The 16,702-nt window shown below is 38.7% G+C and overlaps 1 protein-coding gene across 10 annotated transcripts in view; it reads right to left on the reverse strand.

Annotated features, from left to right (window-relative positions):
* myo6 (myosin VI) overlaps nucleotides 1-16,702 on the reverse strand; it is a 129,630-nt gene that overhangs the window by 60,431 nt on the left and 52,497 nt on the right. For all 10 annotated transcript variants that reach the window (XM_011491916.3, XM_011491913.3, XM_011491912.3 and 7 more), the window contains exons 13-15: nucleotides 4,050-4,207; nucleotides 2,845-2,936; nucleotides 2,003-2,075 (exon numbers count right to left, since the gene is read on the reverse strand). In XM_011491916.3, the coding sequence (XP_011490218.1) occupies nucleotides 2,003-2,075; nucleotides 2,845-2,936; nucleotides 4,050-4,207 (323 nt within the window). The remainder of the gene's footprint in view (nucleotides 1-2,002; nucleotides 2,076-2,844; nucleotides 2,937-4,049; nucleotides 4,208-16,702) is intronic.

The raw sequence follows: 16,702 nt of genomic DNA on the forward strand, positions 1-16,702 counted from the left end.
TAAAAAGATTAAACAGAACTAGACCATAAACTTTCAACAAACCACACCTAGGAAAAGATGGCTGATGAAAAGGACCAGAGTGTAATAAACACACAAAAAATGATTTAAGACCCATTCTGATGGGGTGATGTAACCTCTCCGATAAATAAGGGGACACTGTATTCTGTTTTTAAAAGTAAAAACAGTTTTAATAGAGACATGTCCCTTTACTGTCTGGTAAAAAAAATGCATCATGAGTAAAACTAGCTGCTCACTCCATCTTACAGACCCACACAGATGAAAATTTTGTTTTTGGCATTTTTAACATGTACTTGTGTCATTTTTCTGATGATGGATGACAAAGAAAATTGAGCTTAAATTGCATTTTTATTTAATTAAAACGCAGAGGAAAATAATGACATTTGTAGTTGTGATGTAGAAATTACACTGGGTGGGCCACAACCTCTCTGCTCTGCTCCATTCTGATGTATCGCAGACAAACATCAATGTACGTCTTTGTTGTTCTGGTCTGAGCTGGCATTTGTCTCAAAACTGTGTGGCTGGATAGCTCCAATACTGCTCACCATTTCCTTTGCACCACCAATGTTAGATTGGGGTTGTTGTGAGCAGAGAGCTCTCAACAACGGGGAGGGGAAGTGGGGGGCAGGGTTGCTCAGCACCAAGAATCCCGTCCACAACTATAACCGCTCTGCACAAACTGTTCTAGAAAACGACAGTTTCTTTTTCTTGGTTAAAAACAGCATAATTTTAATTGATAGACCACTGGGTAAACTTTTGCAATAGATCAAAAGATGATCGAGTGAGACTTTAATTAAGGTTCTACTGAAGATTTTTGTGTCCCAAATAAATGTAAGTTCTTATAACACTGAATTAAAAGTACAGATATTGTCCAACAAAATCACAACCTGTTGCTCCATCTAAACAACGAGAGTTTTGATTGGAGAACATCTTATTCATTTTGTGTGATTTATGTGCAGTGAGAGCTCTCTTCAGGAAAAAAGCTTTTGCAAACCTCTGTGCATCCATGCAGACACATCTCAAAAGCTTATAAACAGCATGAAGTTCTAAATACCCATGATATATAATGACAATTCATTGACTAATTTGGATATTTTAACCACATTGTCGGGTTCTAGGAGATGGGATGAGCCGAGGAGGGAGTAAAAATGGGGAAATAGGGATTTAAACTGAAGTAGCTAATTGAAACAAAAAGTAACAGTCAGGAGAGTTTGTGGCAGTTTCTTGTAAAGAATGCTATCACATCACGTGTGAAGAACAGAAATAGAGCTCTCTCTGTTTTTCCAACAGTGTATGAATAAAAGCACAGCACTAAAGCCAAAAAGCATGGAAGGTGAAAAAAAAGCATCATTCTCTGAAAGGTTAAGTCATGCCCTGCATGTGAAGCCAGGGTGAAAAATGTCAACTTTAGTCCTGAATTGAAAATCTATCATTGTATTGGATGTTCATTATTTTGCGCTGTAGCTGTTCCACTGTTAATAACCTCACAATCAAGTTAGCATTTCCTGCAGCAATGGTTTCATGAATTCCGTGGGGATATGGCTTTGAGGTTTTTTTATGACATGGAGTGGGGAAAATGTGTCAGCGCAAGACTTTTAAAAACAAATCGAAAACTTTTTGTTTTGCATGTTGTTTTTACAGAAAAAGTTTAAATCTTCCCCAATTGTGCTTAATGTTTTTCAAATAAAAAATGTCAGTAATTTTGATTCAATAAACCACGCACCATCCACTTGTCTTTTAAGAGTAGCTTTACCTTACAGCCCAGTATTTGGTAAACATCAGATGTGCTATGGATCATATTCTAAGCAGCTTTGCATGTTTCACAGCTTTCTTCACAGATCTTGCAGGTTGAATGAGCCTCCTTTGAGGAAAATAAACCCCTTTGCAGGGGGACACCATGAAGTGTGCAGAAGTATGAAAGAAAAGCAACTTCCGCTGTTCTGAATGAGCAATCTCAGGTGCTGAATCATGAGTGGGCTCATACCTATGCAGTCCTGATTGTCGACATAGTGAACCTCGTTGACTCCGAGCCCCTCCCTCTGGTACAACTCTTGTTCCTGCAAGGCATTCCAGACATTTCTAATGAGAAACCATTAAGATATTCACGGCATGCACAGAAGGGTCTAATGAGAACAAGGATGATTCCTGTGTCCTCTGGAGGGCATTCTGGCTCTCTAACGAGCGGTACTTGGCCAGGTTTTCGGCTCTTACAACTTCCTTTTTGTTGGCGGGAAGAAAAAAAAAAAAGAGCATCTCAAAGGTTACAGCTTTCACTGTTAACAGATGTTTGGCAAACAATTTTTTCAAATGTGAAAATGTCAATGAGACTATTTCAATCGAGACTTTTCTTAAAGAATGATAAAATAAACTCCAACACAATGGAAAGTACTTCACAGTGGCCTTCGTCTGACGTCTAGATGCACTTCTGAATGCAGTTGAAATCCAATAGTCATTTTTTTAACATCTTTGCAAAAATTAAAAAAATTTAAATGATATTGAACCTAAAGACTGAACAGTTAAACTTATATACTCTAGTTTTTTTTTTGTATATAGACCTTCACTTGGAAAGGTAATACGCAGGGCATTACAATTTAAAATATAAAAAACATTTACAAAACTAAAAAAGAAAAATAGACTGCTTTAAAGTCTCACTGTAAAGGTAGACAGATTCTAAAATTATTAGAGAAATGATGCAGCCTCCAAAAAATATGTTGGTTTTTATTTGAACATAAAGGCAGTAACAATTACTTTTTTCTTACTATAGCTTATTTTGAAACACGCTCCTTGTTTAAAAAGTGAATCCAGCAGAGTGACGGCGGCTCTCACCTCCTTTAGAATGCGCTCATTGAAAAACTGCTGCAGTTTCTCATTACAGTAATTGATGCAGAACTGCTCGAAGCTGTTGTGTTCGAAGTATTCTGAAAAACACAAGATGCAGCAGGGAAAAGTCAAAGGTTATCCATAAGGAAATGCATGTTTAACACACTGAACAACATCACCTTTGTGTGCAGTCAATATTAAAGCAAAGCCAACGGTCTGAAAGTGGTTGTACAAGACAGTTACTGCATGTATGTTATCTGTGAGTCATCATGTTATCCATATTAGGTTCACTATAATGGGAATATTGAATTCTTTTACAAAGCACAAGGTAATGATGTGGTGTCCTAAAAGTCAGCATCAGACTCATTCAAATACAAACAAAATATGATTTTCTTATTGTCATCAAGTTTTTCAAACAATAGCTTTGTAGTAAAAAGTAGGTCTGAAGATCTTTCATTCACAGAAATATGAAGGTACCTATGAACTGTATATAATTAGGGTTGTAGATCATACTTTTTCTCTGTTTTAACTTCTGTCCAACAGCTGGGTAAGCAGATCAGAGCTGAAGGCCTCTTGTGTCAGACAGATTTTACTGTTACGATAGGGGTTTAGGGGTCTTCATACAGTGTTGATATTTGTATAAACCCCTTTTGTATTTGAGTCTAAGCTTTATTTATGATAATTATATTTATATGCATTCCTTGTCGAACCGGACGGGAAAAGAAAGGAGAGTGGGATGTTAGAGAGGAGGGATATGGGGTTAAGATGGGTGAGGGGGCAGTCCATAATACAAGGTCAAAACATAGTGTAATAAAAGTCATGTAAAGTAAATTACATGACTTAGTTCTCACAAACACACACCACTAAATAGTCTGCACAGTTATTTACAGGTTTTAAGTATATTCATACATTAATGATGGGAGATTTTATCTCAAATGACTTGTGCACACAGACAGGTACATGATTAGCATAACAAATATTATTGAAGAGGGTGTACAAACGATACCCGTGGTTTTATACAGGATTTATGTTTATCCATTTAAAAGAAAAAATATAAAACCTTAAGGCAAACAGTGACACCATCGATTATTTATACAAAACCAAACCAGTCCTTTTTGTCAAGGCTAACAGCTTGTTTAGCACTAAAGCTTCAAAAAAGTCCAATAGAACGTACAGTTACTAAAGAATGTAAAGTGTGGCTCAGTACTGACCAAAGCCAGCGATGTCCAAGACGCCAATAAAGTTGGTGGAGGAGGCAAAGGGGAAGCACTGGTTAACTCTGGTCACCACGTGGTCAAACAGGTGGCTGTATACGGCTTTGGCCAAGGCATCTCGAGCGTTGTTAGCCTGCTCGACTTTGAGGGGAACTCTGGGAAGAAGACAAGGACAAACGGACAAAGGTTATTTATGAGATGAGGATTGTTTAATTTCTAAACATGAATGAATATGTGTAGTTGATTTGGACTGCTGGGACATAGAAGTTCTAAGATACACGCAAACATTTGTTGGGGGGGGGATATTTTGACCACATAATGAATAAAATCGACTAATACACAACAATACTAAGAATATTACACATCAAAATCCACTTAAACCAATGCAATGCCTTTAAAGATATATATACCTCAATATGATGTAATAGAGGCATTAAAGCTGTTTTCCTCCTCATAGAAAACACTGATAAACAAAACATTACTTTTCTGATATTTAAATGAGATACATTTCCAAGGACATTGCAAATAAATATATTTAAGATTACTGGATGTTAAACTGCAAGATTTTCCTTTAAAACAAAAAAACAAGAGAAAACCAGGCTTACATCTGTACCTTTCTTCCATGCATTTTTTTTCTTTCCTTATTTTTCTATAGCAGAAAATAAGATAAATATGCAGTTTAGGATGTTCAGAATCAAAACCCGGACGACCAAGAAACACGCCCACTGCATCTCAGTGATTATACCATACAAGCTCACACTAGATAAGGATTTCAGATCCATTCTAGCACATAAAATGTGACGAGCTTTTATGTCATCAAAGTGGAGCGATAATGCCTCATCTTTTAAAGCTAGTGCACAAATGCACTCTGCTTTCTTATGTGTGGGCAGATTACAAAAAGATTCCATTTTTTTGCAGGTAAATAAACAGATTTAGTTAAAAATCAGTTGATTTGAGATTAAATCCTCTGATCAGGTCAGTTAAACGCATTTCCTGACACCCTAGGCTGAGAATTGGGTTATGAATTGTCAAAAAAAAAAGGCAATCGGGTATGAGAGGGTAGCCACAATACATGACGGAACCCAAAGTGCCAATTAGCCCAGTGGAGGTACTGTAATTACTTTAGGTAAATGGCTCAACACCTGTGGAGAAAGGCTGTGGATCTGTGCGCATTCATCTGCTGTGAAGCAGAAGTTTATAAGCGGGCATCACCTCTAAACTCTCACGACTGCAGTAACCTCTACTGAAAAAATGAAAAACAGCTCTGGAAGAGGTTATTCAGACACCTAGAGCCGCATATAAGGACTTCCTTTCCCACCGTCACCCTTCTACCTCTCAGACTGACAAACTATCCTCTGCACACCTTTCTAAACCACATATCAGGGAGAAATAGAAACGTCTGCTTCCTGCAGGTGCCTTTGTGGCATTTTTCGAACACATTATCCTGGGATATGACGACCTACTCCGCGAAGGGCAGACCACCTAACGCTGCAATCTGGGATTGATTTCTACACCTGTACTCCATTTGCATTCCCATCTGATTGTAACATATGCTGCAGCTCGGGCAAAGCTGCAGAGGAGCTTTAACATGTATGGGTTCTTGTGCATCAGCACCTATGCTCATCACTTGCAAATGAATTCCAAGGAGATAATGTAGCAGAAAAACATTGGCAGAACAAGTCATAAACACGGTAGGGATTTAAAGTTGAATCTTAAACATGTAGAATTGTTGTAAAAACAAGTTCTATATCTTTCGGCCGTAAACTCAAAATGTGAAAAAAGTATTTTATATGGAATCAATTCAAGTAATTAAATATTCAAAGCCTTTAATTGGTGTTATTTTGATAAAAAAACAACCCATATAAAACATAAAATGTAGTGTCTCTAAAAATGTGAATATCAGATCAGTAAAACCAGCTTTTCTTTTCTTTTTTTTAGCAGAGGGTACCATCAGTTACTCTGGAGTTTTTCTGGTTTTTGCATTGATTGTTGACTTCATGGAAACACAGTAGGCCAGTGTGTGGACGCTTCACACTGGACTTTAAGCAACATCAACCTTTCCTTCAGACTCTGGGATCCTAATACCCAAATGATCAGCTTCTAACATTTTAACATTTCCTAGAATCAAGCGGTTTCACATGAGCACGGGAGCATTTGTAGCCCATGTCTAGTATTCATTTGTCTGGGTATGTGGAAGGTCTTGATGCACTGACTGAGCCTTGAGATACTGTCCCAATTCAAGAATGGATTTCACTCAATTGTTTATAAATATTCTAGGATACAGAACTCTGTGAACAATCAGCTTGTTAAAAAATGACTTTATGAAGATGTCAATTGTGTAACCTACTGAGCCAGACTAATGAACCATATAAAGGCACAAGAAGCTTATGCTGACATTTTGGGTAATTCGCTAATCATGAGCTTTTTACACTGAATTTTTCACAATTCTTAGAATTATTGAGACACCAGATTTTTTTCTTTTTCAAGCCATAACCATTGAAATTACCAAAAAATACAAGCTTAAAAGATTTGAACCCTTTACAACAGGAACTTTAGCTCTCGTGTTGACATTCTTTTAACTGCCGTAACTTTACAACCGTTTATGCAAAAAAAGTAATTCCAGCAGGTTCAGAAGCAGAGAAAAGTAGCCTTAATATGCAATATGCATATCAGTAGTTAGGTGTTGAGAAAATTAATGAGAGTTAGCTGATTCGGTCTCTAAGAAGCAGCTTTGCACCAAAACGAAGGCTACTTTTCTCTGCCTCAGAATCAGCCGATTCACACTAATCGCATAAACGGTCGAAAAGTTACAGAGTAAGTCAAGGTACGTGCGTAATTTAGGGGTCACCTGTGACATCTGGTGTTAAAGGGGTAATCTATGACTAAGGATTTCATTTTAAATACCAGTTTCACTTTGGATGTACCTGAAATGGGCTTAGACGGACCTGGCTCTACTGCCAGGTATTTCATTTTGCGCAGATTTAGGGTGGACAAATGGCTCTCAGGTCTGGTTCTTCAAGCAGACCTCAACTCCTTGCTGGGTTACAGAGAAGAACTGCTGTACATAGTTTAAGTAGAAGGCTGAGGGCCAGGTTGCCTGGCCATTTAGAGAGAATGTAAACAAAATCTATATAGAGCAACGAAATGACCCAACTTCTCATTTTCCAAACTAAAGTTGTTTAGAGTAAAAAATAATAAACAGGTGTGGTCTAATGAGCACTTGGTTGAGCTCAGAGGTTCAGCAGGTGCTAGAAGGCGCCAGTCATGAAAAGCACATTTCTGAGAGGATCATTTGGGACAAAGCTGCAGCCTGGAGGCCACAGCAAGACTTTAGAAAAGTTAACAAGCCAACTGAAGAAGCTATAAAAAGATTTGTGGGGTCAGTGAAGGCACTTGGGGTGCAGAGAAAATGGTCAACCGCACCAGAGTCCACAGAGATTGGAAATTGGATTGTCTGCCCAGCACACGGTGCTTTATGTTAAGTAATGCCATATTAGATGATAAAACGAAGCACGAATTTGACCCGGCCGACATTGGTTCTTCGGAAGCTCCCAAACTAAAACAGTAGAATTGCTGTCCTCTCCTAAACTTAGAATAGGATAAATCTCTTTATCAGACATTGAGGTTAGTTTCCATTTTAAATTTATCATCTATGAAAAACAGTGAATAAATGAGAGGAAATCCTTTAGTGTTTTGAATTTAAGCTCCAGAATCAATTTTTTTTAACTCTGTTGCATCTCCCTCCAGTAAATGTAAAAACGTAGATAAATAGTTTTTATATATTCTTTTATTGAACAAGATTTTAGGGTTATTACTCTAAATTTCAAATGCTCTGTCAGGAATCAGGCTGTTTTGTGTTTCGGGGAGCCTAATGCTCCTCTGTTATGAAGAGAGCCATGTGGTCTCAAAAAAACTGTTTCCTCTGATGGACAATTTCACAGCAACATTTATACGCCAGGGACAAACATTTCCCAGTAAACACAGCGTAAAGATAATCGTTACGTTGCAGCCGACTTCCTATTTCCACAGCATAAACAGCTGTATTCATGAGCAGAATCAGGCACACACTTGGTGGCACGATTTAGAGTGTCACATTTTTTAAAACACTCCCCCTATTTGGATCTAAAACTCTAGTATCCGCAGGTGCAGGCTGTGGAAAGCTCTCTGATGAATGTTATTTTTCACTTCTATTAGAATTTACACATCTCACAGATTTGCAGCAGTGAGCAGTATAGAAAAATGTAAGCATAAAGCTTTCCAGCAGATAAACTAAGTTAACAAGCACAGAGCGATTTTTACAATCTAGCTTATCCCCCGTTATCGCTCCAATACCACTTGACCTTCACCCCTGTCTTTTTTTGCACCACATGCCATGTTTAATTTATACAGGCAGCAGTGCCTCTCTGGAGAGCCGCAGTCAAGAGGTTTAAAAGGGATCCCGAGGCCTTCCTACTCTGAAACTCACAAGCTCAAAGCACGGCGGGCACACCATCAGGGCTGAAACCGTGTGAGGAGCCTCATATGTATTCCCCATGAGACCCAAGGAGTGAGATGTCGTTTCTTCTTCCCACCCCTTCCTCTCCATCTTTGAAACGACTCTCGTGCTGCGTTGTGTGTCAATCGTGCTTACTGTAAACACCCGCTGGTCTGCTGCCGCTGCTTTGCTCTGACCTTAAAGTCACCATGTTGAGGGAAAAGACTTTAAACTGAACCCTTTAAATATAAAAGTCAAGTTGCTATTTCACTTAAAGCCATAACTGATTTTCCTGTCCTCCAGCTTCAATTAAGAAGATTTCCACAAGCTGTTAACTGTTGACCTGATTTGTCACGGTCACAGTTTTTGATGGTTCCAATAATGTCTTTCCCTTCCTGCTTTCATCCCACTCATTCACTCTTTTGTCTCTAACGAACCTACGGTAGGTACTCTGTGTTTGAATATGCCTCCACCACATATCTTTAAGGAGCTTTTCCTTTTTGTGGCATTTAGACCAAGGCGCTATGCACTTTTCCTTTGTGGTGAGTCTTCAGCTTTTCCAGCAGTAAATGTGGAAAAGGATCTTTTTTAAAAACAAACCACACATGGAGAGTAACAAATATAGAGTTACCGGTAGTTGTTTTTTCATATTAGGAGCAAAACTTTTGAGGTAACTTTATTTCAGTGGTGGGCCGTCAGGGCCTTCAGGGCCTTCTGTGAAGGCCTAATAAAATATCTGAATCCTCATATCATAATTATATTTTGTCCATGCATGCTCATGAAATCATTCCAAATGGTCTGTCCATTTCCTTTTATTCTGTTTATGATGGTTATGCTGCTTCCAGACAGACGTATTTTCACATTGGAGCATTTAACCAATCGCATTTCAGCTGTCCTTTGTGACACAGAGTCGCAGAGCACTTTTTTAGTCTTCTCTGTTAAAAACAAAGTTGACTGTAATCTACGCCATGGAGGATTTTGCTGGAAAATCTCCCACTGATCTCTTCGACTTCCTTCATCAGAAGGATAGGTACAGATTTTTCCACTGCATCTGTCGAGTGGACATTTTCGGCTCTAAAGCGAATTGAAACCTACGCAGAAACACAACTGACAGACTTGGCTCTCCGCACTGGCCTTGATGGAATAGAAAAGGACTTCTTGATGGAACTGAAGCGCCATAATCTTCATGACAGGGTGATCCAACTGTTTGTGAGGAAAGAGAGGAGGATGGATTTTTTCTTCAAATAATCTGATTTTTGGATGAGTGAAATGATAAATATCATAATAAATAAAATTCCAAATTCATGTGGTTATTTTCATTGTTTTTTGCTGGCTGTAGTTCCATAACAAGATTTGTTTATAGTTTTGTTTGAGTTTATTTAGAGGTCATTTTTGTGGCTAGAGGAATTTTCAATATGGAATACAAATCTCATCTCTGCATCTTAAAATGGTTAAGACCCAGGTGGCCCAGGTGTGTAATGCCCGGCCCCCCACTGCCATTTTTTCTTTATACTTTCACTTAGGGATCCAGAATTCTCTGCAATTATTTAAAATGCTCTAAACTAAAGCAATAGTTCTTTAGGCTTTCTGAAGCCCTTCAGAGTTTTTGTTTGATATGCAACTAAAAACTCATTCATGAATTTTACATCAGGAAAAAAACAGAAAAGAAAAAAGCATCACCCAGATCTAACACACAATTTTCTACATATCCAACTGATTTATTTGGTATTGTGAATAGATGGAATTTGAATATGGTTGTTTCTTTAAAGTTTCTTTTGTGCTTAATTCTTTTTCTCAAGTTGACATAGAAGAAAGTCTCACCAGGAGCAAAATAAAGAAAACTACAGAACTGCACAGTAGCTTTTGCTTGCAGAAAACCCCAAGCAAAAGACTGACAAAGAGTTAAAGCTGTTTTGGTCAGGTTTTCCTCTCATGGGTTTGTTCAAAGTTTTAAGAGATCAATACAGAGAAGATTTAAGAAACTATCCATTTAGATGTAGCAAAAAAAAAACTTTACAAGAAAAAACAAACTTTTGATAGAATTACTTATTAGAATTAGAACTGGTGTTGGAGAAAACATGCTAGATGAATTTTTATGGCAGCATTAAGATAAAACCAACTCATTTTAAACCCAAACCTTGATCCAAATTGAATTACTTAATACCAGAAGGATTAAGGGATTTGCCCCATCTTTCAGCTTTATAAACGGGCAGAAAATAGATTCTATGGACACTTAAGATGATTTAAACCTTACGCCTTAGTTACATGCACCCATAAGGGGAGTTGACTCATATGGATGCTGCAAGTTTTTGGGTTGTTGGAGCCTATAGACTATAGCGGCCTGATCTCTAGGTGACCGTAGGCGTGTCTTGCAGTTCCTCTTAATGTCGTAAAAACAGAATGTACGATTGTCGTGCATGTAGTATGTGTGTTATAAAATATAACGTTACACGCACTTATGGGTGATGCTATCATACGGTGCCCTTACACCACACTCTAAGCGTTAGAGAGGTGTGTGAACTGATCCCCTTACTGACCACATATAGGGGATCCGTTCACACATTTCTAAATATTCCTCTAAAAACCTGCTCTCTGAGCACCAGCCCCTCCCAACACACCAAAACGAGCGGGTTCTCACATTGTGATGTCATAAAGTGAGGAACAGCCCCTTCCAGGAAGAGTCTGCACTGCCAGCACCGCCTTCAGGCTAACAGACACACCCACTTTCTACACAGAGCTAGTTGTGTTTGGCACAATCGCTTTCCTTTAATATGCACAATATGCACATCCATCTTTGCAAAACGCAGACACGCTGCCGAGGCCAACTCTAGGTGGATGTATGGAAATGGGCTGCACCCACACGGAGCGAAAGCTGGTCCATCAAGACAAAAGCTACCAAGCTGAGGAAAAGCTTTTCTCCACAAGCAATAACTTTAAACAAAAACACACTCCACTCAACAACACAGACTCTGGACATGTGACTTGAGTCGTTACTGCTCTTTACCCTGGTATTTCTATACATGACTGCTACCCTTACCATTTATAAATTGCATATAAGCACAATTGTATCTTTGTACGACAGCATATTTGTACAATGGAAGCACCTCTCATCTTTGACACCTTTCACAATTGATGTCCTATTTTCGAGTTTAGCTGCTCCAATCTCATTACAAATTTAAATTGTAACGATAAAAAATTTTTCGGATTATTAGACTGAACCACCAAAGGTCCTATGAAAAATACCTAAAATACTTCTTCATGAGGAAATCAATTCTTGATACAGGGCCACAACCACACAATTTGTGTGTGATTTTGTGTTGTTTTTAGCCTTTTATTTATAAATGGGGTCTGTTGTGAGTAGCATTACTGAGGACTTGAACCAACGACCAACCCAGACTACCGAATTGTGTTATGAAATAAAGTTTGCATCATTTTCCTAACCTTTTCTCTAACAGGAAATGAGTCTTTTACCTTGCTACAACTGGCACGCCAAGACTCTGGTTGAACTGAGAGTGCGATAAAACCAATGAGACCGAGCTGACTAATGGTGAGTCGAAGCGAAACTGCTAATGGAAATGAGGCCATAAAGGCTCTTGACAACATACAGGTCAGTGTCTTCCGGTAATTTTAAAAAGTTTCAGTATGCTACTGCTTTCTATCTCAAAGTAAAAGTATTTGAAGCCCATCGATATCCAGGAATTCTGTGACACCAAAGGGATGTTTACAACAAAAAACATGAAAAATTTGAATAAGCCACCTATTTTTCTGTGCCGTTGCTAGGACAACAGCATGGATGTTAGCAAGAGTCTGCTGTTAACGGAGTAACTTTTGCAAGCTTGTCTGACTTCTGCGGGGAACAATAATTATCTTGTTAACAAAAGTGAGACGTCTGACTTCTCTGCCGCAGAAACGGACCAACTCTCATTCAGCTTTTAAACCGTCAAAGGTTACAGAGGCCACTCATGACACCAGGAGTCAGTTCCGTGGCTTGTAATTAGGCAGTTCAGACTAGATTGCTTTTGCGAGTTCATTATACATTGGATTCATGCAACTATATTTTGTCAGCATGAGCCATGGTGACCTGACTTTTTGACACTGGAATGAGGAAAGCTCAATTTAATAAGAAGCCTTGTGAATAATGAATGGGATTCTGATTGTGTGAGATCAGCAAATGGGGCAAGGAAGTTTGTTTTTAAGACTGGCAGACGGAAAACTTTGCCACAATGACTTCTTTTTCTCACCACTAACAAAGTCAAGAGTTTAAATGTTGACACAACATAATGGGTTTTTTTGTTTTTATTCTATCCATTGGAAACTGAATCATCTGAACTCTTACTGTGCCGTTAGAAAACCAAAGAAAACAATATCCCAATATATATATATATATATATATATATATATATATATATATATATATATATATATATATATATATATATAGATATATATAGATATAGATATAGATATATATAGATATATAGTTTGGTGTAAATCTGCAAGAGGGGAAAAAATGTTAAAATAAAACATTTTCCATTTGCCCAAGTTCTGTTGAGAAGATCGAGCTCTGAGCTTCAACATTCAAATATGTAGGATTACAGAGCACCCCAATAACTTTTTCCTGAGTACCTTAGGATCCCAAATCCTTGCAGACCTAAAAAGACTATTATTGAGCTCCACTCTGCAAGCAGGTAAGCACCTCTCGACTGCAGTTTATTTACTGTCCTGAAGGGTGATTTAATGACACTATTATCAGCCTGCTTCGGCAACTCCACTCTTATCTGGCCAAAGCAGGAAGCGCTGTTGAGGCCATGTTCTTGATTTCTCCAGAGCTTTGAAAATGGCTCCGCCTGCACTACTGTTCGAGACTTCCCAAAAACCAGAGATCAATGCTTCAACAATCGCTCAGAGAATCGAGTATCTCAAAAACAGACAGCATTTTATGAGACCAAGAGGTTGTACACCCAGGACAGCAGTAAGAGAGGGATATTTTAGTCTTATCTTAAACTTTTTAGAGCAGACTTCAGAGAAACATTGAGTTTCATCATCAACAAAATGAACATTTGTTGGCCAAGGGAAACAAGATGTTTTTGTTCATTTTAAGTGAACATGGAATAGATCCATGAATATGGCTTTTTTTTTTTATCTTGTCCTGTCCAACAGCTAGGCAGGCAGATGAGAGCTGAGGGCCTCTTGTGTTGGACATATTTTACTTTAACAAGAGGGGTTATTAATCTTCAGACAAACCAAAGGTATGTCTGAATAAACCCCTTTTGTAATTGAGGCCAAACTTTATTCATTTCAACCATGATTGAAAATCTTTGGTGTTGGAAAAGGAAAGAAGGGAAGAAGAAGAGGAGGGATGTCAGAGGGGGGGGGGGGGGTGATAGTGAGAGGGGGGGGGGGGGGGTAAGACCATGAAGCAGCATAGAGCAGACAGGTTTACTGGTTGTTTATCATTACGGTACGGTTCAAATGTAGTACAAAAAGGGCGGGGCCTGTCCACACACACTCAAATATTATCAACACACCTGCTAGCTGCAAAAAATGTTCACATGTCAACATGTACACAAAACAGATAGTGTTCACGAACGCATACCTATGCCTTTAAACCAACTAGTGTGAAATCTTTCATTCATTCAATCATGCAAACTATTAGTGCAAAGGTGAGCTAACACCTGTGCTCAAGTGAGTGTTTATGTTCTTCTAAAATGGATGGTGGAATGTGAAAAGAAGGAGGAGGAGCGCCCAGCCACCCCCACAACCAGACCCCCGCCGCAGCAGCAGCCGGAATTCCCCCAACGCCACACGGGAACAGGCAGGGAACAACCGCCCCCCGGGCGACCAAGACCGTCACCCAGGCCAGGGCCAGCAGGACCGCCGCGAGGCCCCCAGAGCCAGAGAGCAGGGAGGCGCAGAGGGAAAGAGAGCGCCGCCCCAGCCCAGCCAGGAAAGCAGCCCCCCCGCCGCGCCGGAAGAGCCCAACGCAGGGCCCCACCGGAGAAGGACGCCCACAGCCCCAGACGAGCACCCCACCACCACCGTGGATATGGCTTTTTTTGAATCCTCATGTTTACAAAGCCATGAAGATGGCAATCATCATGGTTCAGGTTTCCGAGATGTCCGTTACGTAAGGGATAACGGCCGACGAAGTGTCCATTATCAGATTAAAGCACAACGCAGAAGCCTTCACGTCGCATGGTTGCTTTCACAAGTCCATTTCTGATAATGCTCACCTCGAAGGCCATTATCCCGCTTATACACTTACAAAAGAAATAAATATTCACTTACAAAAGAAATAAATATTCAGCAGGCCTCCACAATCAATTATATATGCATATCGCAAAAGACGTTGAAAATAACAATAAATGGTTACTTTAAATGTGCTAAATCAATCTTGTGGCAGCTTGAAATATTTAATGAATCAAATAAATCCACTGATGCATTTGACCAACCGGATGGACGCCTTTACATTGTTGACCAACCGGATGGAGCTCTTTATGGTAGATGTTGGCCTCCTATGTAGATGCGGGTCATTTGGAGTATAATTTAAGTTATTTTGACTCTTATTTAAACTGTTGCAGTGAAATGGAAATGATGTTTTTGGTTGTTTTGCTATTTTTTCATTTATCGCATGTTATTTCGTCATCGCAATATTGACCACTATTATCACGGGGGTTTCCTCATAACGTGCAGCCCTTGATTTCAGTAAAGTTTTTGTACTTTAGACTATTTTGGTGCAGCAATGAACTCGACTGGAGCAGCAAAGGAAAGCCATATTTTTATATATATATATATATATATAAATAAAAGTAATAGTGGTCAATAATAGTGGTCAATATTGCCATGACGATATAACATGCGATAAATGAAAAAATAGCAAAACAACCAAAAACATCATTTCCATATATATATATATATATATATATATATATATATATATATATATATATATATATATATATATATATGCCGATTGTCCCAGTGGGTTAAATAAACCATCAGTTCAGAGAGAAGGTTCACATCTTGCCGCTTGTTTTCGTCCAGATGATGAAGCTAAAGTTTGTTTTAGAGAAGCCAGCGCAGCGATACAGAATATTTAAGCTATGTATGATAATGCACACCCGGACCATGGTATCCGGGTGTGCATTGCCTCATCTGCAATTATGCCTTACATATTAGCCTCCACCTGTCTTTGTAATATATTACTAGATAGCTACAACAAAACTAATTTTCCATCAGGTGTTAATATTTTATAATACTTCGATTTAAACAGTTTTATTCTAATAAGAGAAACAGGAGTCCTCTTCTTGATGATTAAATTGTTAAATGTAGCACCACATGATACCAAAGGAAACTCATTTAAACCAGCTCATCACTTTTACAAAAAAAAACTGTCTCCTACCAGTAATTTCATTTTTTATGGTGTGTTTAACATTTCACATGCAAAAAAACCCAAAGAAAACAATTCCAGTTGAAATATAAAATTCTCACATGTCTGGATTGAGATCCAGTGACCTAGAAGCACATTAGCTCAACATCATTTACATTTTTATCAAACCATTAAAGGAGCCCTCATGCTTGCTGTATTGAGGCTCTCATCCCTGAAGAGGCTCTTTCCATCCGGGTAGGAATGTTTCATCATAGGATAAAAGCGATCTCTGAACAATTTGGATTCACAGCGCCTCTTAGCTCTGTGGGGAATAAGCATGCCAACCAAATGACCCAAAGCATTGGAGCTGGAAAGATCACTCCTCATCATCCAAACTTAAAAAAAAGTTCAAAGAGATTTTTTCTCTCGACTTTTTTAACCTAAAATATACGAGTATAAAAATCTGTAGCTTGCTTCACTTTTCAGGAAACAATGACAAATTAATATCCTATTAAACCCACTAAGAATTACAACGTGTTATTCTTTCCTAGTAGAAACAACCATTGCCCACATTCTAGATGGACAGGTAAATTATCGGAGTCATTTGAGTCAGATTTTCCTGGACAAAGTGCATTTGTCACCATCTGGCTAGTGGTTCAAAGAAGTTCTCATGCAGATAGGCTAAAAGGTATTCATTATAAAACGAATTACCCGTACATATTAATGTATACCCTCTGATGTGTGCTGATTAGTGCAGCAAATCAGCAAAGAGTGGCATACAAAGCAGATGCAGAAAGCCCATCAAAG

Source organism: Oryzias latipes, chromosome 24 (genome assembly GCF_002234675.1).
Source record: "Oryzias latipes chromosome 24, ASM223467v1".
In the NCBI taxonomy this organism is placed as follows: domain Eukaryota; kingdom Metazoa; phylum Chordata; class Actinopteri; order Beloniformes; family Adrianichthyidae; genus Oryzias; species Oryzias latipes.